This window comes from Ixodes scapularis, unplaced genomic scaffold (genome assembly GCF_016920785.2).
Source record: "Ixodes scapularis isolate PalLabHiFi unplaced genomic scaffold, ASM1692078v2 PGA_scaffold44__24_contigs__length_19508400, whole genome shotgun sequence".
NCBI lineage: Eukaryota > Metazoa > Arthropoda > Arachnida > Ixodida > Ixodidae > Ixodes > Ixodes scapularis.
Window position 1 is genome coordinate 4,780,514 of NW_024609873.1, and position 27,645 is coordinate 4,808,158.

A 27,645-nucleotide genomic window follows, 5' to 3' on the forward strand; every position below is an offset into this window, starting at 1 on the left:
AGCACAAAATATGTTATACGGCCACGGCCCCTAACCATTTCCGGTTCTCACTCCAGCGATGAAACGAGAAACCCCAAGTGCCGGCCGAACGTTGACGCAGCGCTCGTTTCCTCACTACTTACAGATCGAAGGTCTCGCTCGAGTAGATACAAATCGCTCCCGTGAGTCACAACATGCGATCAAACATAAAGCAATGCCAGTGATGCACTCTACTCCTAACATGGGCTCAACGAGCAAGCTCCGGGCTTTCAGCATTGCTGCCAAACGAAAGCGCTCTTCTTTTTCTTTCTTTTTAATATTTTTTTCTCTCTTCGATGAGTTCTTTGGATGGGGTCGTTCACCAGGAAGCCATGACACAGCTCTTTCGAGTTCTCCATGTTGGCACGTCTCGTTCCCGGAGTTATGCTGCTGGCGTTTTGAACCTCGTGTTACTGTTTCCATAGAAGACCGTGCGTCTCTTTTCTCCTTTAGAATAGCGATTATTTTTTTAACAACATTCTCAATACATACTTGCACTGTCTGAAAGGCTGTCGATATAGCTGCGGACACACATCGACGTCCTCTGAGACCGAAAGAGAACTGATGAAACCCCAACATGGTCGTTCGAGCACTATTTCTCAACTATTGGTTGCTCAAAGGATGACGAGTCGGAAGCGAGGGTCGAATTAGTATTGATGTTTCCATGTGTGCGTCTTAAAAAAGCTGGAGGTAGAAACATTATAAGTAAGTTTCCCTTCAGAGTACCGACACTGCAGCCATCTTTTTGCTTAAAACCTTCGTTGCCAGTTAACCGAAGCTTTGTCCGAAATCGCAGGGAACACTTTTCCATCCCCCAGAAGCGTTCAAAGAGTCCGTGACAGAGCAAGTCGATATCACCAGAGCTTTTTAACACTGTATGTAAAGCTAGTCGCATTTTCTAATCATAACTATCGCCAGTTGCACCTGTTCTGCAATAGGCAACCAAATGGTGGCATACACAAGACAATAGGGGAATGGTGGATTGAGGTGGAGGAATCGTTTTAAAGCTCAATGCAGACACCTCTCTCACCTTCTTGAATTTCTTGTCCTTCTTTCCACCTTCCTTGTCTTCCTGCTGCTTCCCAATGTCTTGGATGAGTCCAAAGTCGTCTCCATAAACCTGGAAAAAGGAAGTGCCGCAGACGGGATCGGCGAAAAACCTTCGGCCGCCCGACCCAAAAAGTGCTGGCTTGCAAGGCCGTGCGGGCGTACCTTTCGCACACTCTTTGCGAGGCGGTTGCAAGCTCTCATCTGTCGCCGGTAACACGTAAAGTGGCAAAACTGCTGGTGCGTGCAGGTGAAGTTCAGGGTACCACACAGTTGGACTATGACCTGCAACGACGGCATGGGAAAACCGTGATAAAGTTGCGGGAACCGATATTTACGAGACTCCAACACCGGCGTCCGTAATAACGATCTTCAGATGGCCGAGAAAACTCTAAAGGCCGGTTCTCACAATTGCGTTTGAGTGTTATCGACAATGTTGCAGCCGTTTGTGACAGCTCAGGACGGGGAAACGCACTGACACAGTCTGTCTGGTAGCTCTATAGAACCTTCCGGATTTGCATATTACTAGACCGAAGGCTTCACAGTAGGTATTTGCAAGTTAAGATCCACCTACGAAAAATGGTCGGTTATAACACTGTCAAAATTATTTAAAGCACACGGTGAAGAAAATATGCGTAAAATATGTGCAGATCGGAAATGTTCCAGGGCTACCTGATAGGTGCTGCTAGTGTACCCTCTTGTCATAAGTGTCCTCAAGGGACTGAGTTACTAGTCCGAGCTGAGCTAGTTGGTACATGGTCACTGATGGTTGGAAAACAGCTTGAAATGATTACGCAAAGAGACGGGGCAAGACAAAATTTACTACAGTGGAATCTCATTAATTCAAACTCGCTTAAGTCAAACTAGCGGATAATTCAAACTAACATGCAGGTCCCGTCCCATATGTTTCTAAGAAGGAAACTCCCGGTAATTCAAACTTTGCATTATTCAAACAAAGTTCTGGTCCCCCTTGGGTTCAAATTATTGAGATTCCACTGTATATCAACTATTCTTTAGTATTTCATCTTCCTCGTGTAGTGTGAATGAGGAAGAAGGCCAGACCGAGGGATGAGGAAGATGAAATACTAAAGAACAGTTGAGAGTCGGCTTTGTCCTGTCTCTGTGTAGCCATTTAGTGTTCAAGCTGCTTCCCAACCATCAGTGGCCACAAGGGATCGCAACGCAGTCAATTACACCCAGATGCAAATCTGTGAAAGCTCGCACTGCAGAACCAAGAGCGTTCGGGTTGTGTTGCCGTCCAGCCAGTTTCAGCGTGGAAGGGCATCATACTGGCATGCGTTTGCGACATCACTACTGAGGTGATGCATGGTAACTGGAGATGGGCGAATATTTGGTTATTACGAATAGCCGATCGAATCCTGTTCAATTCGGCATTCGCTTCAAATCGAATCTAAGTATTCAACAATATTGAATTATTCGACAATATCGAAACATTCGGCAATATAGGATTATCAACTTTTCTAAATACAGTAAAACCCGACTATATCGAACCTGTTTACATCAAATTATTCTTTATATCAAACAATTTTTGTGCACAGTAATGTTACAGGGATAATATATAGCAAAAACTATGGTTATATCGAACAAAATGGCAGCTGCCACCGATATATCGAACTGCCAAGAGCGCCGTTTTGCTCTGCAAGCTGGCTTTCCCCCAACACGAGCGTTTGCATTGGGAGAAAGCCAGCTTGCAAAACACGCTAATTTCCTTTTTTTTCTTTTTTGGCGACCGCGTTGGGAACGGAAGAAGGTGCTTTGGTGCTCCCTCTCCGCTCCGTCCACAAAAGAAAAGAATATTATTTTTTTCTTCTAAACAATTGACGCGGCGGCCAAAAAAAAAAAAAAAAGCCAGCTTGTTTTGTTAGGTGGCTTCCCCCAACGCAGCCACCTGTTGTAGGGGAAAACTAACTTGCAGAGCAAAACAGCGCTGTGTGAGAGAAGGTGCTCCAGCTCGGACATGCTCCGTGCTCTCGGCATAGTTTGGCGCTAATGCACGAATATAGAAGGCAGCGGCCTCAGCATTTTGGAGTCCGTCGATAGCGTAGAAAAATATTGTTATCGCGGATGCAATGAAGAAAAAGCAACAGGAGATGCAAGACTATTTCATTGTGTAATATGTCAGCAGAAAGTGGATTTTCGAGAGTCAAAATCATTAAAACTTTTATATTGAAATACCCGCTATATCGAACTGGTAAACGTTTTCTTGCGAGTTCGATATAAACGGGTTTGATTTACTCTAGCTTGGATTTCCGACCAGGTGGCACAAGCTTCCGACCATTTGAACCATTTCGTGCTCCCGAACTCAATACACTTAAACTTAACAATGACAGTACTTTTAATACCAAATAAGGGCAAATATAAAACTATAGTTCAAACATATTTTGTGGTATTTGTTGCTTACACTATTCGAACTATTCGATCCGAAATTATTCGGCCAAAATCACTATTCACTTCGAATTTGATCCGGACTCAAAATCCTCTATTCGCCCATGCCTAATAGTAACCCTTTATCCGTTTTAGGAGCGAAGCTCCTTAGGGTCTAGCCTTGTCCATCCGGCGTCTGTGCTCACATCGATCTTGCTGGTGCTTGTGCTCGTGAGCTCACGTGCTTGTGTAGGGCAAAAAAAAATATAATAAATAAAAAATGATGAAAAAAAAAACGTTTGCGCAGTCGACAAGATTCGAACCTGAGCGGGGAGACCCCAATGGAGTCCATCGCCTTAACCACTCGGCTACGACTGCAGGACGAGTAGGGGGCTCTGAGATGTGGTAGTAACTCAAGGGCTGGGGTCTCTGTCATGGATGAAACGTTGCATTTAGCTGCTTAACGTCTATACAGCAGAGGGTTCTGCGGTCAAATGCTCAAATGCGTATATAACCACGTTCCACACCACACATTCTCTTTCTGACATGGATGAAAACGAAGGAAAGGCTCAGCATGCTGCGGCTCAGCGTCTACGCAGACAAGCACCACCAGAGCTTCATCCCAATCAACATCATTCACCACGTGGAGATGCGGTCAATTTTTTATTTTGGGGAATTTCTGATCCTTAACTGCTTAAGGGGGGACACTACCCAAAAAAGATAATGTTTGAACCACTTGTCTTATTCAAATGACATTTACAGGGCTTGTTTCTGTTGATGTTGAGAACACTTCTGCCAAAGTTTGTTAACCTGGGTGAAGTACAAAAACAATTGCAAATGATCAAAGATGAAAATAAGCGTCTTTCATTCATTTCATTCATTTATTATTCCTTAAGAATCCTCTCTCGAGGACATTACATAAGGAGGGGGCAACACAAGAAATTATACAAGAAATGAAAAAAACAACAACATAAAGATACATAACAACGCACACTCATGCAATGTAGCTAAAAAACAAGAGCGTCTCTGCATAGGAAAACTACAGTTCTGAAATTACTTATAAATTTGTTGCTTTCATGTGTTATCTATATTATACCATCTTTTATGACAAAAAAGACACATGAACACAAACACTGTTTTTAGATTTGCATTCTTTGTCCAAAATTTTAGTTCTTGAGCATGAAAAATGACAAAAATAAAAGATACAAGCTCATAGCTATATTCCCCTTCAAATTTCACCCCAGAACAACTCATAAAATTGAATCCAAGTTATGCAAAAACAATTTTCCTAAAGTGAACTTTATGCCAAAAAGTGAAATGGAGAAAAATGCGTTCAAAGTGTTCCAACCTCTACCTTTTCTTTAGCATCGGTGGGCCGAAAATAATTTATAAAGAAAAAAAACTATGCAGTGTAAACAAACGAAACTTCCTGGGAATACTCTCTAGATGTTGGTAGATGTAAATATGACATTTTTCAAAATCAACTTTTTTTGCAGAAATTGTTTTTTTCTGGGTAGGGTCCCCCTTTCAAGGGATACTCTGGCCGTTTTTTGGGCAGCCCAAACAAATTGCATTTTCTGATAACCCCGACTTTAGTCTTCATGGTATGCTATTTATTTTATCGAAATTCAAAATAGCAATTGAGAAAACCGTAAATGAAGATGAGGCCGAAACCAGCATTCATATTTCTGCGCGCTCTCCAGTGGTGTGACGTCACAAATGGTACAGACTTTCAGGTCGTGCAGGTAGTCTTAAAGAGAGTATGTCTAGTGTTTTTTGCATGCTTCTCAGTGAATCAGTTATTAAGCATTGTTTTCTTACCATCAAATGTTTTGTAATCAGTTAGGAACATGGCTTACTGCCCACTCTGTACCATTTCTGTCGTCACACTTCAATGTTGCCAGAGGGGCTCCCAGTTTGAGAAACACTATGAAAATGAAATTTGAAAATTCAATAACTTCGCGAAATGTGTTTCTTTTCACTCAATAATTGGGGGACTGGTAGAGCCGTGTCTATTGGTGTGTTGAGTCAATGTTGAGGCAAATCAGCGATCACGAAAAAATCGCTTAAGCTATACTCATCTTGAACAGTTTGGGGACGGCCCCACGTTGACAAGCTCTGCTTGTCCAAAACGGTTAAAGGGTTAAAGATCTCAGGAAAGCAGCCTTACTGCATTGAATAAGCCGCACCTCCACAGCATTTAACCAGTGACACCAAGCCTCAAAGGTGGATCGACCTCTCGTCGCATAACATTTGTAACATCCTATTTCCTTCGCTCTTACTTTAGTATACAGGTAAATAAAAACACCCTTGACTATGAGGAGCAGTGCCCTGAGCAATTTTAAGTGTGACAGACATCAAAACAAACTGTCTCGTCCATATAAGCATAATTCAGAAAAGCACTAGCCATGTTCGTGAGTCCATCGGAACCACAAAGCGAAGAATTTGGGAGACTCCCCAAGAGAGGAGCACATCCGACGGTATGCTGCTTCGTGCTTGGCTCTAAAGCTCTGAACTGTACACTGGGACTAACTTTTGACATCTGCAAGTTTTTAAAAAATGGTGTATACAGAGAGCAAAAAATGACCGCATCTCCACATGGTGAATTATGTTGATTGGGGCGAAGCTCTGGTGGTGCTGATTGTAGTATTTACATTTGTCGGTCTTTTCAGTTTTCTCAAAGATGGCATAACAACGGACATCAGTTTTGTAATAAAAGAAGGTGCCACAAGCTGGCGGCCTCAAGGCCAGCACTCGGTCAGACGTTTTGCCAACACCCGAACAAGACGGTTGTCTTTCCTCTTGCCACCGGGTAAACGAGACAGGGTTCACTCGAGAAGACGGCTTCTCCGGCTCAGCCATGGAACACCGGCACCTCCGTCTGATGAGTCCTTCATAGTTTTAGCGCCCCGTAGGCAGAATAGTACATTTTGGCAACGAGGATGGGATTTCTTTAGTTTGAGCTGAATTTTTGTAACCTTGTTCGAGTAGTTGGCAGCGCTCCGCGTCCCGGTCCAGCGGTTTGGAATACCGACGCGTAACAGATTTTCTTTCGTTCCCTGGTTCCATATTTATTTTCAGGTCTTTTTTTGGGTTTTCGAGATTTTCGCACGTTAAATGAATTTTGCGTTCTCCTCCTTTAGTGCGTTCAGTTCGCGTGGGACATTATCTTGTTAAATCTTAACTGGGGTTCTCAGTTTGTTCCAACCTTCGAGATGACTTCATCTTCCTCTTCCATTGTGGTTGGTTCGATGGCATTCCCACCGCCGGCCGTGTTTTTGGCTGTTCCTGGTCCACCGATAGTTTTTCGGCCAGCATGGAAGCATGGGTTTTTGACATACCTTGAAGCATCGGGTCTGCAGTGTGTCGAACCGCGTCGGAAAAAGGCGATTTTATTTTCACTATGGGGTACGGAAGCCCAGCGTATCGTAGACGCATTTCAATAGACCCTTTCCGAAATTCAGTCTGGCCACTTTGATCACTATCATCATCTTTGGAACGGCATCTGTGCCATACGAATGGCGGCCTTCTAGTGACTGATAAAGGAAGACGTTGAAGATGCTCCTAAGCGGATATTGCGAGGCCTGTACGTTCGGGGGGTCAGTACGAAGCGAAGTAGGGCTGGAACACAAGAGCTACGTAAGCGTTTATTTCTAATTGCTCAGATTCAGTCAATCTGTCGTGGCACACAATCGGCTTTAAAGCACTTTGGTGTATAGAATTTTCTCGAGGCATCTCAGTGGGTTGGAGCTTTGTTCTGAATGCACGTTCTTGGTCACCATCGACCTGAAAGTGATCGAGAAAGAACTCACACTGAACAATTCCTCGCGTGCCGTCGACTTGCGAAAGTGACGGTGCCGATACAAGTTCATTTCCGCCATTGATAGGGCAAAACCTAAACTGCTTTACGAACCACCAGATGGCACTGAATTTCTGAAAGGGTCTATTGTATGAGACTCCTTCTGCAGAAGGAACCGATGAGTTCCAGGTTTTCTTAGAGGCCGTTGGCAAGCATTTTGAATTTTCTGGTAGTGTTGCTCTTGAGCGCCAGAAACTGCGCGCCTTGGTACAGCGTCTTGGACAGTCAGTCACCGAGTTTCTTACCGAATTACGACATTCGTTCTCGTTCGTTCTGCGCTTATGGAAACTCTCTCGACGGAAGACTTTGTGAGGTGTTCTCGGAGGGTTTGGAAGGTTTGGAGGGCGGTCTTTGCCTACGACCGCAGACAATCGTCGTTTCCTGTCCAGGACCGAGGTTCTCGGCGAAGTTTCGCTGACCGACAGTCCCGAGGAGTCAGGTCCAACCTGGTGGGCATGGTCGACCCGCCGCCGGCTCCAGAGATGCTACCAAGTGTTACGTTAGCAGAGGATCCACTGCCCGTCGAGACAATTAAGTGAGAGAGGAGAGGGTGGCATCGTTCGTCGAGATGCATTCATGGCCGAAATCATGGTAAATGACACACCGCTTCGCATTCTTGTTGATAATGGTTCATTCGTATTAATTTTAAATGAGCGTACCTTTAAGGAAGTTAACGAGAATAACAAGATAAGGTTATACCCGCCATCGAGGACCCTCGTCCACTATATGCAAGACACCATCCCTGTGCTCGGATGTTTTGTGGGACAAGTAAACTTTAAGGATTGTTGGGCATCGCTGTAATTTTACGTAACCAGGATGGGACGTTCGTTGCTCGGAATCGACGCGGTCCGTAAAATGAAACTTGTGCTGAATGGTGCTAAATACGAATGTTTGTACGCTAATGCAGCTCACAGAGGAGGAGCACCGCAGCAGAATGTGAGGGCCACGCCCAATCCGCAGCGACAACCGTTCACCGTGTCGTTCCGTCAAGCATCGCAGCCACTTGGTTCATCCCCTGCGGCGAGTTCCAGTCTTCTTTCTGCTTGAAATAACATTCCTGACATATCCCCTGCTTCATCAATCTCTGGAGATACTATACCTAAAGCCATTCTGTACAAGTCAAGTCCTCAATGTCATTCTGAAAAGATGAGTACATCAACAAGTCATCATGGGACTCCTGCTTCCACAAAAACGGATACATCGAAGTTACCGCCTGGGTTCGAAGAGTTTGAACATCTCTTTAGCCCAGGTTTGGGTCTGGTGAAGAATCATACACACAAGGCTAAGGTGCGGCATACAGTTCAACCCGTCCAATCAAAACTCCGTCGTCTTCCGATGACATTGAGGGATCAAGTTTCTGAAGAAATTTTCAAGTTGGAGCGAGCGGGTATCATCGAACGTGTTCAAGCCTCTGAGTGGGTGTCGCCGATTGTTGTTGTCCGCAAGCCAGATGGCAACATTCGTATGTGTGTGGATCTACGAGCGCCGAATCAAGCCGTTGTTATTGATTCCTTTCTGCTGCCATGTATCAACAAACTTTTGAGTTCTTTGCGTGGAGCAGCGTTTTTCTCCAAACTGGATTTGGCTTCAGCCTATCATCAGGTCCGTCTCGACCCGGTGAGTGGTGACCTCACTTCTTTCATTACCCATGAGGGATTGTTCCACTTCAAAGGGCAACTCCGCTCAATTCCGAAAAATTTAGGCTTACATGTGATTCAAATTCACAAAGCACTACTAAACAACTCTACGTCTTCGGATTCACGGAATGTGGAATATTATTTGTGTAATCCTAATTTAAACATCAGCAGATACCGAAACCGAAACTTCGGTTGCGTCAGGCAACATTGGTCTCGGGTCCTCAGAGTCATGGGCACGTCACGTCGAACCATGTGGTCTTGTGACGTTCGGGAGGGAGCGAGAAACAGGACACGCGACGCGGGCAGTTCGCTTCGCGTGGCATGGACGGTGATGGCCCGGGGGAGGGGGGGAAGGGGAGAAGACGAAACAGGAGAAGGGGAGCGGAGAAACAGACCGATAAGCGCGCAGGGCAGCGCAAACTAGTGCATCCGCGTTACGGTGATCACGTGGACGCCCGGTCAGCCAACACCGGGAGGAGAAACTCGTGACATCATCGTTCAATTTCGCTCTGAGAAGTAAAAACAAACAAAATGTGAGAACGACGTAGTCATGCCTCTGACGTAGTGGCTCAATGTCGGCTGCTCCAACTCCGTGGCACTGACTGCGCTGATGATTGCGCCTCGCGCCGCACGCTAGAGTTGGCAGATTTCGGCGACTTGGCTCGCTTGAAGGTTTGCTGGCCAGTTTATTAAATATATAGACGGAATTAGATCGTAATATTTGACATGGGGTCTTCCTATATGATATTGAAGAGGGATACATAGTTTTCTAAATATCGAAAATGATGCGGAGTTGCTCTTTAAGCGAGTTTGTTTCGGGCTAAAATCCGCTCCCGCAGCTTTCCAACAAATAATGTCCAAAATCCTGAAGGATTGTCCAGGAGTCCAGTTTTACTTAGATGATGTCATTGTGTATGGATCCACTTTGAAAGAGCACGATGAGAATCTCCGTTGTGTCTTATCTAGAATTTCCCAAGCGGGAATGAAGTTAAACCGCAAAGGTGTTTTCCAAGTAGAGGAGCTCTCATTTTTGGGACAACATCTTTCCGTGAGAGGGTTATCACCCCTTTCATCTAAGGTAGATGCAGTCCTGAATTTTGAAACTCCCTCTGACTCAGTGAAGCTGAGAGCGTTTTTGGGACTTATTGAGTATTATAGTAAATTCATACCACATTGTTCTACGGTCGTAGAACCGATGCGTCGTCTCCTCCGTAAAGGAGTTCCTTTTAACTGGTCCCCGGAAGTTGAGGCCAGTTTTCAGAAAGTAAAGGCTTCCATTCAAGCAGCACCAATTTTAGCTATGTTCGACCCAACGTTGCCTATCGTTGTGGCAACAGATACTTCGCAGTATGGTCTTGGCGCTGTTCTTCAGCAGCAGTATGGGAATCGGCTCCGTCCTGTAGCCTTCGCGTCACGCTCGCTAACAGATGCCGAGCGAAGGTATTCTACTGGTGAGAAAGAAGCACTAGCATGTTTATGAGCATGCGAAAAGTGGCATGTCTATCTGTGGGGAAGGTCTTTTGTAATTCGGACAGACCATCAAGCGCTGGTTACGTTACTTTCAAACAAGGGATCTGGAATCCGTCCTCTTAGAATCGCCCGTTGGTCATCCAGACTTCTGAACTATAATTTTAAGATGGAGTTTCAGAAGGGCGCCACTAACGTCGTTGCTGACGCGTTTTCAAGGTTGCCAGTGCCTGACACGGAAGAGGGTATGCGATTTGACGAGGAGGTTGTTTCTGTTGTCATGGTTCCACTGTCTAAGGGTGGTTTGTAACAGGCTACGGCCAATGATGTAGTTCTGCCTTCCCCTATCCGATATACCACATCGTCTTGGCCTGAGGACAGCAAAATTAATCCAGACCTGCGACCCTACTACCAGGTACGAGATCAGCCCTCCCTATACGATGGCACCTTGTACAAAGGAGAGAAGCTAGTTGTTCCTATGCAGTTCCGAGACAGGATAATGGAAGTAGCGCACGAAGTACACCAAGGGATCACGAGAACTACAAGTGTGATCCGTGAGCATTACTGGTGACCTCTCATGAACCAACATATAAAGAACAAGATAGAAAACTGTACAGTGTGCCACTCAACTGACAAGACAGTGAAGGCTGCGCTGGCTCCTCTGCAGCCCGTCCAGTTTCCTAGTCAACCCTGGGAAAAGCTCGGCATTGACATTGTGGGTCCGATTGATTGTGCACCGCCCAGTCAAAGATTTTTCATTGTCCTAATAGACTACCACTCTAAGTGGCCAGAAGTTCAAGCCACGTCGTTGGTAACGTCAGCGACCGTCATCAGCTTTCTGAAGAATGTTTTTTCACGTGAAGGACTTCCCTGTGTGATTGTTTCTGACAATGGGGTCCAATTCACCTCTCGAGAGTTTCAGGATTTTCTACGACAGAATGGTATTAAACATAATAAACATTGTTGTATCATCCTCAAAGCAACGGGCAGATTGAAAGGTTTAATCGCGTTTTGAAATCTTGGCTTCAGTTGGTTGTTGTGCAAGGTCGTTCCCTTCCAGACGCCGTTCCGGACCACCTGGAAGCATATCGTCGTACGGTACGTCCAACAACAGGACTCGCACGTCTCTTCTTTTGCATGGAAGAATTCACAGGTCAAGACTAGATGTACAGGGTGTGCCAACCCGCGAAGTTCCTGCTGACCTTACAGAGAGACAGGCTCAACTCCAACAAAGTGTCGACAGGTATCTGTCACGATCTTTCTGGAACGTGGACGAAGGGGGCCGAAGCACCCGCCGAGAAGAGACGACACACAGCCTGGTTGAGGGTGGACGACGACTGACCGGAGCAGCGTGTGCTCAACGGTGTTTATTGGTGTGGTGAACAATGTTGCCCGCCGAGCCAGGCGGCCGCAGACGGGCGGACTGGAGGGGGGCGCTACCAACTTGTCACACTCCTCCCCCCCAGTTTGTTTGTTCTAAAACAAAATACATGAAAAAAACACACACGGCCGACACCAACTCGGCGTCTGCTCATGCAAAGTCCCGGCCTGTCGACGATGAAGGTCACCCCAGCGAGTAGCGGTCAGGTGGCCTCCGCTGTCGTGCACTCCGCCTGGGTACAGGTGTCGACGGGCCAGGTGTGGCAACGCCGGGCGCTGCCTGAACCGGTCGCGCTCCACCCGGTGGAGCTGCAGGGACCGGATTTGGGAGTGGCACTGGTGCCACGGGAGTGGCGATGCTTGTCTCCTCCGGGGTGGGTGGCGCTCCGCTGGCCACGACTGGTGCTGTTGGGCCCCCTGCAGGCTGGTCCTCTGAAGCGACGACCGAGGGTGGAAGCCAGGTCCCGAGGCGAGGCCTGACATGGTCGGCGTGCCGGTGCCAGGTGGTCCTGTCGGGCATGCGGACGAGCAGCGACGAGGCACTCGCTGGTGAAACCACACGCCCGGCAGACCAGGATGGGCCAGGACGAAAGTTCCTGGCGTAGACCGACGCTCCCGGCTTCGGCAAAGGCCCGGGACGGCACCCTCGGTCAGCAGCCAGCTTCTGCTTCAGCTGCTTCAGGAGCGCCGTGGACCGGAGGTCTGGATGCAAGACGTCCAGGGGGGTCTTGACCATCCGGCCCAGCAGAAGCTCGCAGGGGGCACGGCCAGTGACCTCATGGGGTGTGGTCCGGTACTGAAACAGTACCCGGGCCACCTGCGTCCGGAAATCCCCGGGCTGGCTCCTCTTCAGCTTGTTCTTGAGGGTCTGTACCACCCGCTCTGCTGCACCATTGGAAGCGGGGTGGTACGGCGGAACCAGCATCCGGCGGATTCCATTCCTCTGCAGCCAGTCCAGGTACTCGGCGCTGGCGAAAGCGGGACCATTGTCGGACACAATAATGTCCGGCAATCCCTGCGCCGCGAAGACTTGCCGCAGCGCCGCAATGGTCGCGCTTGCCGAGGGACTGGTGACTGGCAGTGCCTCCACCCACTTGGAGAAGGCGTCCACTACCACCAGGAAGTAGTGGCCCTTGAAGGGTCCCGCATAGTCCACGTGCAAGCGGGACCACGGCCTCTGTGGGAACGGCCAGGGGGTGATCTCCACGTGGCGCGAGGCTCGCTGGTTCTCCTGGCAGACCTGGCAGCTTTGCACCTGGTGCACGATGTCCTGGTCCAGGCCAGGCCACCAAACGTGCGACCGTGCCACCATCTTGGTCTTTTCGATGCCAGGGTGCCCCGCGTGCAGCAACTGCAGCACCTTGGCCCGGAGACTCTGTGGAATCACCACCCTGGAACCCCACAGCAGGCAGCCTTGCTCCAAGCTCAGCTCGGCGGTCTTGTGGCTGTAAGCCTGGTGACGCAGCTCCTCCCCTTGGGCAACCGCCTTGACCACCTGGGACAGCACCGGGTCCCGGCTGGTCGCCTGCGCCACCGCAGTCCTGGTAAGCACCCCCGGGTAGGCCCGCTCCAGCAGGAAAACGTCAGCTGGCTCTGGAACGGCAGCAGGCACCTCCGGCAGGGGCAGGCGGCTCAGGGCATCGGCAGGTCCCAGGTCCTTCCCAGGGCGGTAGACCAGTTTGTACCTGTAGGCTGCCAGCGTCAAGGCCCAGCGTACCACACGAGGCGATGCTTGCACTGGGACCGCCTTGTCAGGTCCCAGCAGCCCCAGCAGCAGCTTGTGGTCCGTGACTGCCTCGAACTGCCGGCCCCACAGGTACTGATGGAAGCGCTGGACCCCGAAGAGGAGGGCCAAGCCTTCCTTGTCGAGCTGGCTGTAGCGTTGCTCCGCCGCATGTAGTCGACGAGAAGCAAACGCCACAGGGCGTTCCTGACCATCCTGACCCCGGTGCGACAGGACGGCTCCTACCCCGTACGGCGACGCATCCACGGTGAGGACTACAGGCTTGGCCGGATCGAAGTGCGCCAGCACTGGAGCCTTAACAACGAGCTCCTTGCTGCGCTGGAAGGCCAAGTCCTGCTCCTTCTTCTAGGCCCACTGCTGCCCGTCACGAAGCAGGCGATGCAGCGGCTCTAGATGCATCGAAAGGTTGGGTAGGAACCTCCTGTAGAAGTTGATGAGGCCGAGGTAGCTCTGAAGCTCCTTCTTGCTCTTGGGCTTCGGCGCCTTGAGCACGGCCTCAATCTTGCGGGGAGCCGGGGCCAGGCCAGCCTGGGAGATGATGTGTCCCAGATACTCCACGCTGGGGGTCAGGAACACGCACTTGTCCAGCCTCAGCTTGAAACCGGCGTCCTGTAGTCGTGTCAGGACTTTGCGCAGGTTCTGCAGGTGGTCCGCGTCGTCAGTACCGGTAACCAGGATGTCGTCCAAGTACACCGCCACGTGCCTCATGCCCCTGAAGAGGTTGTCCATCTCTCTCTGGAAGATGGCTGGGGCTGAGGCCACGCCGAACGGTAGGCGCGTGTACTGGAAGAGTCCCATGGTAGTCGAAATGGTGACATACTTCCGGGCGGCATCCTGGAGCACCAGCTGCTGGTAGGCATCTCGAAGGTCGAGCTTGGTGAACTTCTGTCCCCCGGACAGAGCCGACCAGAGATCTTCTACCCGAGGCAGCGGGTACTTTTCGACGGTAGCGACGGGGTTGATGGTGACCTTGAAGTCCCCGCAGATCCTGACGCGGCCGTCTCGCTTGAGGACTGGCACAATCGGTGCGGCCCACTCGGAAGACTTGACGGGCACCAGGATTCCCTCTCGCTGCAGCCGTTGCAGCTCCTGGGTGACCCCGTCCTTCAGGGCGAACGGCAGCGGGCGCGGCTTGAAGAACCGAGGCCGGGTTCCCTCAGGTATGTGGATGCCGACCGTCGTGCCGGCAAAGGTGCCCACCCCCGGCTGGAACAGGGACTGGAAGTCGGTCAGGAGGCTCGGGACATCTTGCACCACGTGCAGCGCAGCTTCTTGGTACTCCGGCAGCCGAACACCCAGCGAGTGAATCCAGTTCCGGCCCAGCAGCGTCGGCGACGACCCCTTGGTTAAGTAAAGGGGAAGGATTGCCTCCCTGTCGCCAAGGCGAACGCTGACTTGGGCCCGACCCTGAACCTGGGAAAGCTGCCCGGAGTAGCTGCGCAGCATGACGTCAGACGCCTCGATGGACACGCCGGGGAATGTCCGCTTGAACTGCTTCCCGGCCATGACCGACACGCTGGCCCCTGTGTCCAGCTCCATGGTGATGGGGTGGCCGCAGATTTCGACAGACACCATGTAAGGTGGCACAGACGATGAAGGCTTACTCGTCTGCCACACGTCGAAAATCTGCGGGTCCTCGGCCACGACGTGGACCCTGGCTGAGGAGGTACCCGGACCTTGTACCGCTCGTCCCCGCCGCGTTCTTTTGCGACGACCACCCTGGCCGCGGGCTTGGCTGGAACCCGGGCTTGAACCAGGCTGCCGCCGCTGCTGCTGGCCGCCACTCGTCCTCCCCCCTCGGCAGACACGTGCGAGCTGCCCAGTTCTCCCACACGTAAAGCATTGTGCTTGGACGAACTGGCACTGTGAGGGGGAGTGGGCAGCACCGCAGCGGCTGCAGGCACCGCTCCTTGCCGCCATCTTGTTCACCGCCGCTTCCGTCGACGGTGAGCCGGCCGCACGTGCTATCTCGCTGGCGTCCTTCGCTGCTGCTTCCATCGCCAGCGCTGCCTTCACCGCGTCGTCCAGCGAGGGGTCGGGGAGCTCCAGGAGTCGCGTCTGCATGGCAGGGTTGTTGATGCCGCAGACGAACCGGTCCCGGAGTAGCGAGTCCAACTGGTCGCCGAAGGCGCAGGTGCTCGCTAACCCTCGTAGCGCAGCGACGAACTGCCCGAGGGTCTCCCCGTCCTGGCGGCTCCGGTTGTTGAAGCGGAACCGCTCCATAAGCGTGGACGGCGCCGGGTTGAAGTGCGAGCGCAGCGTGGCGAGCAGCTCACCCAGCGTTTTGACGTGCGGCGTGGCCGGCTTGAGGAGGTCGAGCAGGAGGCTGAAGACGCGGGTCCCGCAACTGGCCAGGAAGATGTCCCGTTGTTTCGCCTCCGGCGTGTCGTTCGCCCGGAAGAACACGTGGACTTGTTCTTCGTAGACTGGCCAGGCGGACCCATCTCCGTCGAACGGCTCGAGCCTCCCGTACAGCGGCATGGCGACAGGAGCGGGGGGCGGTGTTGCGACTCTCTCGGCGGCGTGGGCCGAACCGTGCACGTTGGTGGCCTCCAGTGCCACGGTTCCTCGTCGCCAGTGTCACGATCTTTCTGGAACGTGGACGAAGGGGGCCGAAGCACCCGCCGAGAAGAGACGACACGCAGCCTGGTTGAGGGTGGACGATGACTGACCGGAGCAGCGTGTGCTCAACGGTGTTTATTGGTGTGGTGAACAATGTTGCCCGCCGAGCCAGGCGGCCGCAGACGGGCGGACTGGAGGGGGGCGCTACCAACTTGTCACAGTATCAGCAACACATGAAATCTTACTTGGATCATCGCAGAGCGGTGCGAACACCTCAGTTTCACCCGGGCCAAGCTGTCCGTGTCTTCAAGCCCACTCATCAGAATAAACTTCACAGTAGATACACTGAACCACAAATGATACAAGCACAGCTAGGACCTGCAACATATCAACTAGCTGATGGTAGAAGATGGAATGCAGCGAAACTCACAAAAGCGGCACAACTGCCTTCGATACAAGTTTCTGACCAAGGCTGGGATGACGATGATGATGATGACGATAAAGGCTCTAGTGACCTCGCAGCGTCTGGTCTCTTGAGGAGACCCGGTTCTCCTGCTGCACGGGTGGCAGGTACAGCCCGCCATGCAACTCTGGGTTCTCCCAAGGGGCAAGATCTTCCTCCTGCATTCACTAGTGTCCATGGTCAGGGTCTTGCTGTGGACCCCGGGCATCTTGTGGCGCCCGGCAGCACTTCAGTGCCTGGGTCTCCTGCTACTGTTCCTGGGCCTGTCCTTCGGCATGTTCCTGTTCTTGGGCCTGTCCTCGGGCCTGCTTCCGTCCCTGGGCCTGTCCCCGGGCCTGTTTCAATTCTTGGGCCTGTCCCCAGGCTTATTCCTGTCCCTGGGCCTGTCCTCGGGCCTGCTTCCGTTCCTGCGCCTGTCCCCGGGCCTGTTCCAATTCTTGGGCCTGTCCCCATGCTTATTCCTGTTTCAGGGCTTGAACAGCCTGTGCATGTAAATATTGAATTGCCCATCCCCGATCTGGACGCTTTCCCAGATCCCCGTGAAGAACTTCTCAGTGTTCCTTTAACGAAGACGAGTACTCCTCTGGACGCTGGTTTCAGCACGCCATTGTCGACGCCTCCACCTGAAGACTCCGGTGACGAGACTACAACGGAATTACACGCACCGCCTTCGACCTCTGAGTCATCTAGAGCTCCTACTATATTTTCTCAGCCACGAACAGCACAAAGTCGACCAATACGCAAAAAAAGACTTCCACTGGAATTTAGGGACTACATCCTCGCAGTTAGTAATGGTAGTTTGGACTCGGACTCTGAATAATAATTAGAAAGGTTTTGTAGTTCTTGCTAGTTAGGTTTCCTGATAGTTGTCATTTGTTATGAGCTATGTTTACTTGCTATAGGAAATGAATCAGTCACTGTCATAGAAAATCCTTGGCCAAGGAGAAATGTCCATGACAAACACAAAACTACCAACATATAACACCACTAACAAAATAACGGCCAATACTGCACATGTGTCCTGGACATTTTTTAAATATAAGCGGAATGTGCGGGTGTACATATACGCATGGTGTTCTCTTTTTTTTTTTTTCAACAAAGGGGAAAAGTTTTATATGTAGACTTGATAAGATAATGAAACTGGTTGAACTTTTCAAAGTGTTGAGAAGTCGCAAGTGAGGGGTGGAACTCTTTTCATTTTCGTGTTAAAGTGCACAAGACTTTATATATAATGAACATTTTCCGCAAGGTAATTAACATTTTCACTTAGGACATTTTGTATATTCGTTAAGTTCGGAGACGTGTTAACTTTAGTAATTTGTTAAAAGGTCGCGAAGTGTTTAACGTACATTCTTATTCCACACCTCTCTCATAAATCGTTCAAGGAAGGGAGAGTGTAGTATTTACATTTGTCGGTCTTTTTAGTATTCTCAATGATGGCATAACAACGGACATCAGTTCTCTAATAAAAGAAGGTGCCACGCGCTGGCGGCCTCGAGGCCAGCGCTCGGTCAGACATTTTGCCAACACTCGAACAGGACGGTTGTCTTTCTTTTCGCCACCGGGTAAACCAGACAGGGTTCACTCAAGAAGACGGCTTCTCCGGCTCGGCCATGGAACACCGGCTTCTCCGTCCAATGAGTCCTTCATAGTTTTAGCGCCCCGTAGGCAGAATATTACACTGATGATGCTGATTTTATTTTTTATAGGTAGTGCTGATGGTGTTGATTTCTTTTTATTGCTCATAAATAGTGCTGAGTTCCGGGTTACGTTTCGACTTCATTATTACTGCTTTATGGTCAGTGAAATGCAAAGCCAGTGGTTCTTCTAGCGGATCAGCTTGGATCCGCTAGAAGCCGTGGGAACGCATCTCCATTGCTCAAGTCAACAATCCATGTCAGAAAGAGAGTGTGTGGTACGGATAGTGGTTATATACGCAGTTAAGCATTTGACCGCAGCGCCCTCTCGTCTATAAACGTTGAGCGGCTACATGCAACCTCTCATCCATGATATCCCCAGCTCTTGAGTTACTACCACATCTCAGAGCCCCCTACTCATCCCGCAGTCGTGGCCGAGTGGTTAAGGCGATGGACTAGAAATCCATTGGGGTCTCCCCGCACAGGTTCGAATCCTGTCGACTGTGCAAACATTTTTTGTTTTTTTAAGAAGGCAGATGGGATGGCAATCGATGTGAGCATGGACGCCGGACAAGGCTAGACCCTAAAGAGCTTCGCCCCTAAAAATATTCATCACAGAGCATGCTACAGTGGGTCTTTCTTTGAGCAATTCCCTGCAGAAAGGGGGGGGGGGGGGGTCCCTCTTTTTCAAATGAAAAGGCAGAATTGAGGGAAAGTCTACTCCTTTCTGCTTGTTGGTCGACCTTTAACACACTGCAGCTTGAAGCATGAAACAAAACCTCACGCTGCAGAACTTGGGTAACTACAACAAGGTGTGTAGTTGAGCTACCGTAGCTGGTTGGCCATGTAAAAATGGTATTAAAATGAAGCGAAAAGACGGATGACCAGTGGAAAGAGAATACAGACACAGCGTTGAACAGGGTAGGCAAAAAAAAAAATCAACCCAATAACACAGCCCTAACCCATCATGCCGACACACGCCTACACATACTTGCCTGACTTCCTGATAAAATCAACCTCGTCACTCACTAGGGCTAGGGATGCGCTTACACAAAAGCCCGCATCGTAGTTAGCAATAAAAAAGGCCTCATCAATTTCCCTGGCATTCCCGCTTCTGTGCCATGCTAAAATCTTAATGTCATCAAATAGCGGAGAACATGTACATCTATTACAATGGACCATCAGGTAGCCGAACCCAGGGGTCCTGGGTTCGGTCCCCACCCCCGACCGTCTCGATCTGGATGAGCAATGTACCAGCATGTGTGGTCGCGTTCCACTACTGCATGGTGCACCATTAAAGACCCCGAGCTAGCGGTCGTACCACACTGGCTAAATTCCTCGTCTACAGTGTAGACACCAGGCTAATTTCCTGATGTCTAAGCGCACATAGGACGCAGTCATTTTACAACAGGGCCGCACGAGGGTCGACGCTTTCCGGGGCCTGCCTGCCTCCCCCCCCCCCCCCCCCCCCCCCCCTTGCAACGAACAGAGGGGGCACTCGCCTTGAGCCAGGGCATCCTGGCGGCGATGGCGGCGGCGTCCTCTCCGTCTGCTGCGAGCAGGTCCACGGGGCTCTCTGGTGCTGGCTCGTCGCTGAGCACTCCCGGGCTCTCCTCCCCACTCACGTCCGCCCGCTCGCTCGTGTCGCTCCGGTCAGAGACCGCGCTCACCTTGCGCCGGGACTTGATGCTCTCCGTTCTCCTCAACCCTGTGGACACCCGAGCACGTCTCTAAATGCGGCTGAAACTGCTGAATGAGCTTAAAGTATCCACGCTCTGTTCCCCAGAATGTAACATAGAGTTAATAGAATAATCTGGATGGAAAAGTCCTGCAAATTTTGGCCACTTCGGACCGGCGGGACATAGACGTGGGCGTCGGTGGGCCCCAAGGGACCGTGTTGATGGCTACGCTTTGGTATACACAAAGAAGAAAAAAAGATCACTTGCATGGTCTGTATCTACGGCAGTGTTTTTCTGAATTTATTATGCAAAAAGCCGCCGGCGTCGCGCGTTGTATGACAATAAATGAGGTTGACAAGCACCCTAACAAGTTCCTCTTGTCACAACAAAACAGACATGCCAAACCTGTCGTCTGCTTTCTTTTCCCGGTTTTCTGTCGCTCTCTTTCTCGTTCTTCTATTTGGGACAACCGATGCCAGGCGCTTACAATTTGCCACTTTCTGCTCGTCTCTTTACCAGCCCCGTTTTGTTGCCTCGTGCAAAGCAGGAGGTGCAGATGGTGACAGTTATGATTCAAAAATGCAACTTCCTGGGCTTTACGTATGATGTCGAGAAGCTCAGACGACATTGTTTCAATCTGTCGCGGAATTCTTCGATATTTCTGAAGGGAAAAGCGTTTCTGTCACAGAGTGAGGCGTCGATTCTGTAGGTGTAACTTACTGAAGGGAAGCCGTAATTCTGCGGTGCCGAAAAATTCCTAAAAATTGTTTTTCAGGAATTATAGCGATCTTGAAATCTGCAACTATTTTTCTTCTGACCTGCCAAGTTTCTTAATTTGTGGATAAATATTTCAGACATAATATCAATTTATAATACCTAAGCCAGCTGATATTGCGCTGAAGTTGACGCTAAAACAGTGTTTTTGCAAAACACAAGCTGAGGATTTTGCAAAAACACTGTTTTAGCGTCAACTTCAGCGCAATATCAGCTGGCTCAGATATTATAAATTGATATTATGTCTTGCAAAACACAAGCTGTGGAGGGGGGATCGGTGGCCGAGTGGGCTAAAGCGCACACCCAGCTCGACGCGCGTGGAGCGAAAGCTCGCGCTGCAGAACCCAGGGATCCTGGGTTCGAGCCCCACCCCTACCCTTTTCGATCTGGATGAGCATCGTACCGGCGTGCGGTCGTGTATCACTACTGCGTGGTGCACGTTAAAGACCCCAGGCTAGCGGTTGTACTGCACTGGCTAAATTGCTCATCTACAGCGTGTGACTCGTCGCAACTTTAATGGCTGACCAACTACACGCTGTATAAATATCCCCACAACCCAATTATTACAAGCTGTGGACTTTTGCTAATGTCCAGTAAGGATATCTCATCATCTAGGGCAGATATAAATATGACTACTTCTGTAATACGTAGCTAACTGTGTGAACCATACTATGATGAAAGCTTGTCATTCAATATAGGCGTAATAAAAATTTTAAATGACCTGTTGTTTTATTGGTAGTCACACATTGAACACTGAACTTCAGTGAGTTGTAAAGTCACTAATAATGGTTCAATCTATAAAGTACTTCCAACACTGTGTTCTTAATACTTAGAGTATCTATAGTTTGTTGCAACTCAACAAGGTAGGGTGACGGAAAGGCAGGCCGGGGACGAAGAAGCAGACGCAACGCTGCAGAGAGGAGGTTTCCCCCGCTCCTTTCTAGCGTTTAGTCTGCTCCTTCCTCCCCGGCCTTCCTTTCCCTCGCCCTACCTTCTTGAGCGGTAACTTATTACAGCCATATGTTAGGACATTATTTTTATTGAATAGCTTTTCTCTATTGTGTTTGCAAACAAAGGCAGGCAAGTTAAATTATCCTGAAGACTGACATGATTTTAAAAAATTACCAGACATTTGAAAATGGCACAAACATCTGAACAGGCTTGTGCAGTTTCACTGGGCTTGGTAACAAAGTAAGCAAGAAAGCTCCGAGACCAGTGTTCATGCTTAGGCGGCTCTAGTCGACCCCACAAGGACGGCCACGGGAAAGATGTCATGGGCTCGGGGCACAAACCTCCCTCCTCCTCGTCTTCGGCGAACGTCGAGGAACGTGCCCGGGACTTGCGGTCGCCGGGCTTCTTCAGCTTGAGGCTGCAGCGCTTGAAGCTCGAGTTGTGGCCCGCACAGGAGCCCCCCGCCCTGCGCAGCAGGTGGGGACGCCCCTGGGCAATGCGCCGGCCTGCAGCGACATGGCTTTCGTCAGGGAACATTCTTTGACTTGTTCGGTCATTTCGAGAGTACTCCTTTTTATGGCGATAGATGTTATGGGCTCTTTTCTCCCGCCCCTCCTCGAAACGATGTTCGGTGCCCGTCGTGGTGTCACGGGACGGTGTGGTGTGACGTCATGGTATAACGTCACGGTGTAGCGCGACATAAAATTTAAAAGAACGTGAGGGCGCAATTTGGTGTGTACTGAACATTTTGAAGCAACTTGAGACTGAGGAAACACTAAAGTTGACACCAAAAGAAGAGGAGGAGAACGTTTTAAAGAGAGGAAGAACGTCTGTTTGAGATGTCCTCCTTCTCGTCTCTTGGTGTCACCTTTCGTATTTCCTGCCTCGGGTTGCTTCAAAATGTTAAGCTCCACAGAATTTCTATAGGCGCTCTATAAACCCCTTTTATTAAAAGCGGCGGAAGGGGGCGCTGTTGTCGACTGACATTCTGACAAACTTCCGGTCATACGAGGACAAACAATCCCCACCATAACGCCACTTTTGAGATGTTCGTGAAATATTTTACGACCAGGTGAATTACTAAAGGACCGGTTAGCGAGAGATTTGTTGGAGATTTTTTAATACACCCATAAAACAATCTATCCACTCTTACGCGTCTTATAGCGCAGCAGAGGGACATCGCTAGATCCCCAACTTCGCAATTTCTGTAGAATTTTATCGTCCCAGAAATTTTGACACCATCAGGCTTGGGAAGCTTGCCGAAATGGAGCGATCGAAGTCTCTGGGGGTCAAGAGATGGCTTGCGTTTATGAACAGTTAAGGTGTCCATAGACTTTATACGAAAACTTTAAAAATTAATATTAGAATTTCTACAAAATTTTATAGAAACAATCTATAGACATAAACACTCTATAGAAATTCTATATAAATCAAGTCTAGGGAAATTCTATATGAATCATCACTTGAGGTCATGATGTCATGTGACTAGCCACGCGACATCTCCTAGCAACCGTAAAGTTCCGAGAGAATGCCCGCCCCCGAGAAATCACCCATCCCGTTTTTCTGGCTAAATATCTGTAACGTAAAAATTTGAATACATCACCCACCCCCCCCCATTCCCGTCGGAGGTTACGCAATGTCCAAGGGGAATCGCAATAACCGAACGATTTGCTGTACCGGCACGTCTGACAAGCGAGTTCATAGCAGGTTCCCACGTTTTGCTTCAAGATCTGCATGCACGATATCGGCTTTCGTAACACGCGAGTTGTTCCCGCGTGTATGTTGCACCGTGAAATGCGAATCTTCTGCGTCCGCAATCTGCGGTATCCGTTCCCGTGACAACGTTTGTAGCGGATTCCCGCGTTTTTGTCCGCGATCTGCACGCGCAATCTCGATTCTTAGCGAGTTGGTCCCATGTGTATATTGCATCATAAAATATGATTCAGCTGCCTCTGCGATTTGCGGTATTCTTTCCCGTGAGATGAGAGTTCTCGGCGGGCTTCCGCGAGTCCTTCGCAACATGAAATGCGACCTGCGGTATCAGTTCCCACGTCACGTAGTTTGTGGCCGGTGCCAGGGTGTTCATCAATAATTTTTCATAAAGTTTTGCTGTGGCATCCGCAAAGATGGCCCAGCCCATGTTTTTCACCATTTATCTCTTCATTTTGGGTGGGCGTTCTTTCGGAACTTTACGGTAGATAGTTTCATAGTCATAGAAGAGTGTGTCACTTTCCGGGCAAATGTTGGCGATGGTTTCACCACGTAAGGTGCAACATACATGAGTATACAGTAGGGTTTAGTAAGCTGTCACAGTTGTCACTGTGACTGCACTGTGGATTCACGCAGGACTGCTCATTTTTTTTCAATTTGCAGTTGAAGAATGAAATTGACCATAGCACAGTAATACTGTTTAAATGGTTTCAAATTACTCATTTCTTAATATTTGATAAAGGAACGTGATTAATGCTTTCATTCCTATTTTATGAACTGCCTTTTCTTAATAGTCGAGTCTAATGGTTTTATATTTGTGCACAAACGTGCATTTCTGTGTACACAGGTAGAATGTATTTTCTTTTCCTTCATCATCATCATCATCATCATCATCATCATCATCATCATCATCATCATCATCATCATCATCATCATCATCATCATCATCATCATCATCATCATCATCATCATCCTCCTCGTCGTCGTCGTCGACGTTGACGAGCATGCATTGGGCATGAATGAATAAATAAAGCCATTCAGTTATTTCCAAAGGCCCACGAGTAGCTTGAAGCCTCTTTAATGGTGTGAAAAACAAAGAACCACCACAACACACGAGGCCTCCGAGAATTCATACTTGCCACCACTACTATTTCTTACCTGAAGACAGATAGATTAAACTAGCGGAAAGACAAAAACAGAGCTCCAGGATGTCTACCATAGAAATTATGCTTCTAAATTCCGTGACAATTTTACAATCTCCCTAACCTATTTGAAAAAAAATCATGACTCGAAAGCCAAAGACATCCAATGCACAGGAACAAAACATTCGGACATCCTGAGGCAGTCCGCGGAAGTATGAGTGCTGCCAAGGATCCCTAGTACAGAGCAAACAATTTTATTATAGACGAAATGAACTAAAACACACATAAAAAATCATCTGAGAGACTGTCTTACATGTTTCAAGCAAGGTCTCTCAATTGTAAAAAGCTCGCCCCCCCAAAAAATTTTTTTTTTCACCGCGAAGATAAACTAAGCATCACCAAATACTCGGTTATCTGGACCAGATGCCAAAGTTTCAGAATTTTAGCACTTATCACAAACTTATTCATAATTACGAGTGATTTTCTGAAACTTTCCATCAGAAAATGAAGCCCACTCCCGAAAGTTGACGTCATTCATCCCCACATATTCGTGGGCCTTGTCAGCCACGGTTTTGCCATCTAAAATTTCCGAAAATCGCTTTTAAATTTTTTCAATAAGACAACGGTTCATCTGGAAACCTTGGCACCTGGTTTTGACCGTTAGCGCTACAACTGGGTGGAAACCGAGTGCTCGACGACACATATTTTATTCTTGCGGTGAAAAAATATAATGTATGTTTTTGTTACGGGGACATCCTGTGTGTCGGTTTAACAAGAAGGGAGCCCCACCTCGTTTTTCGTCTGGAAGGACGAGTTCCTCTGGCACGTTGACCGTGTTGTTGCTGCTGTTCTCCGACTCTCCTTCGGCGTCTGCTTCGTGCAGCACAAAGCTGATCCTTCTCTCTCCTACCACAACTGCAACGAGACAGAAGACACACCCCAATGTCAGGAGGGGTCTACCAACACTGGCAGCCATGCTGGAAAAATGACATACCCCAAACATTAGGCTACGCTTTAGAGCAATGACCCTTTGGCCATTTTGGTGCATGGAATGACCAAAATGGTCACTTTATGCACCAAAACATACACGACGCATGCGACAGTTTTGGTGTAAGAGAGTAGAAAAGAAAACTGGAAAAGACGGGGTTTCGGATTCTGCAAATTGCAAGAAGAAGAAGAGAAATGAGAGCGTCAAAGTTTGGCAAGTGGTCATCCGCCTCGCTCCAGCACTGCTGGGACACTCCATCCTACCACCCAGACTGCCGCCAGTGCTGACGTCACGTGGACTGCCAGCCAGACGATTGGGGGGACGACGTGGGTTTAGGACTTGACACCGGGACAATGTTTAGTTTGGATGTCTGACCTTTCACTTAATTTCATTCTTCTTGCAATCATAGTCGTTTTCTTGATGCGTGTGTTGTAAATATCAGTGTTCCATTACCATCTATGTTTGTCTCGCCTCCACTGATTTCGTGTGTCGTTTTGGGCGAACGTGACAATTGGCGAGTTTGCCAGGATCCCTTCTTCATTCATAATGTGCCACTCTTGCCAGCACGTTTTCGTTTGAATACAATTATTTACTCTTCTAGAGCAGCTGCGGTATGCAACGTGACATTGTAGTTCCCGTAACCGCCACACACGGCTGCAGCTGAGCAAATAATTTGTTTTTTCTTTTGCAATTACGCAAAAACAGTCTCTCCGGGCAAGATGAAGCGTTTTTTTGCACAAATTTATTATAATGTAAGCTCGAGGTTCAACTGGCACTAGTGTGTTGTCGCAAATTGAAGCAGAGAGCAACAAGCCGGAAATTAACTTCCAGTAATGCACTTCCATGGAAAAAAGCGAGTGCATTTTCTCCCTGTAATTGATCATAAGAGCAAATATCACGAATAATTCATTTGTACTAGGTAACTTGAAACATTCCTCAGTCAAGCAAATGAAAGAATTGGCCAGTTGCAGTGTTTTTTTATTTCAAATTCATGGCATTAAAACGGTGCGAAAATGGCCTCAGACGTATTTATGTGCACTGTCGCACACTGTTAGCACGAACACGGCATCGGCGCTTTCTAGCATGGCGGATATACGAGCCAAATGAATGGAGGACATCTGGAAAACCAGGAGAGACGGCAAGCACTACGCAGTAACACTGGATCAGTAACTCCTTGTGCAGATGATCAAAATAAATTGAAGGCTACGTAATACAGTCCGATTTGCCATAAATAAGAGCTGCTTTATTCTTTCTGCTCATGAATATGTGCGAAGATCCTTGTTCTGCGTTTAAATTACGTCACCCGCACGCTCAAAATTTTCGAAAATATTGAGAAGCCAGAGGACAGGTTCCCAATAAAAGTCACCTGGCATAGGAAATAATAAAAAGACACACCTTTCATAGCCCACATACTTTATTTTTTTGCATTTACTTTACGTTAGTGACAGGACGTGCATACAAGAAATATATAAGCGTCACCGGAATGCTGGCAAATTTTGAACACACTCTACATTCCTTTCGGTTGTTATTAATGCGAAAGCAGTAACTGTCCCATGGAGCGAACCGACGTAATCAGCTTTGAAACCACGCCAAATGTTGGCCAAACGGTACCTAAAATCCCCTTTCTCAAGTGAAGCAGAATTCTGATGGATTATGCTCCCATTGGCTGGCGTGCGTCATTAAGGAACGAGGCTCCCTTTGGCTCTCGTGCGGCACAGTTCCATAAAAAGCCAGCAGAGAAGCCCTCTCCATGGCGGTGCAGCACACGCAGCGGCCCCGCCGCCGGTAAGAGCGGTGCGGCAGTGCGGGCCTGGTGGCAGAGCCCATTCGGGCGAACTCCAAGGAGGGTGCACGGCCAAGCTCAGCGCGGCGCAACCACTTCCAAGAACGCGCGCTCGGCCATTAGCCGGGCAAACGTGGCCGTCCCGTGCACTATGCCGCAGACAGACTAAGGGAGCGGAAGAACGACCTTCATGCTTTCGCATGCACAATTCATAAGAAGTGCTTAGGTGTCCTCGGATTTGTTTTTGCTTAAAATCGTCGCTCGTTTTTACATACCTGCTATGGAACCGAGGTTTGGGCCAGAAATATAACAAAGTTTAAACTCGTTCACATTTACAATGCTAATAAAAGTACATGCTATTCGGTACGACCAACATACCAAAGATGATCCTTGTTATTTTTCGGGTAAGAGACAAAATG

At 48.9% G+C, this 27,645-nt stretch overlaps 1 protein-coding gene across 1 annotated transcript in view; it reads right to left on the reverse strand.

Annotated features, from left to right (window-relative positions):
- Window positions 1-27,645, reverse strand: part of LOC8030520 (protein unc-80 homolog) — a 231,893-nt gene that overhangs the window by 78,533 nt on the left and 125,715 nt on the right. The window contains exons 25-29 of the mRNA XM_042293095.1: window positions 25,245-25,370; window positions 21,945-22,109; window positions 19,702-19,907; window positions 1,231-1,350; window positions 1,049-1,138 (exon numbers count right to left, since the gene is read on the reverse strand). Coding sequence (XP_042149029.1) covers window positions 1,049-1,138; window positions 1,231-1,350; window positions 19,702-19,907; window positions 21,945-22,109; window positions 25,245-25,370 — 707 coding nt within the window. The remainder of the gene's footprint in view (window positions 1-1,048; window positions 1,139-1,230; window positions 1,351-19,701; window positions 19,908-21,944; window positions 22,110-25,244; window positions 25,371-27,645) is intronic.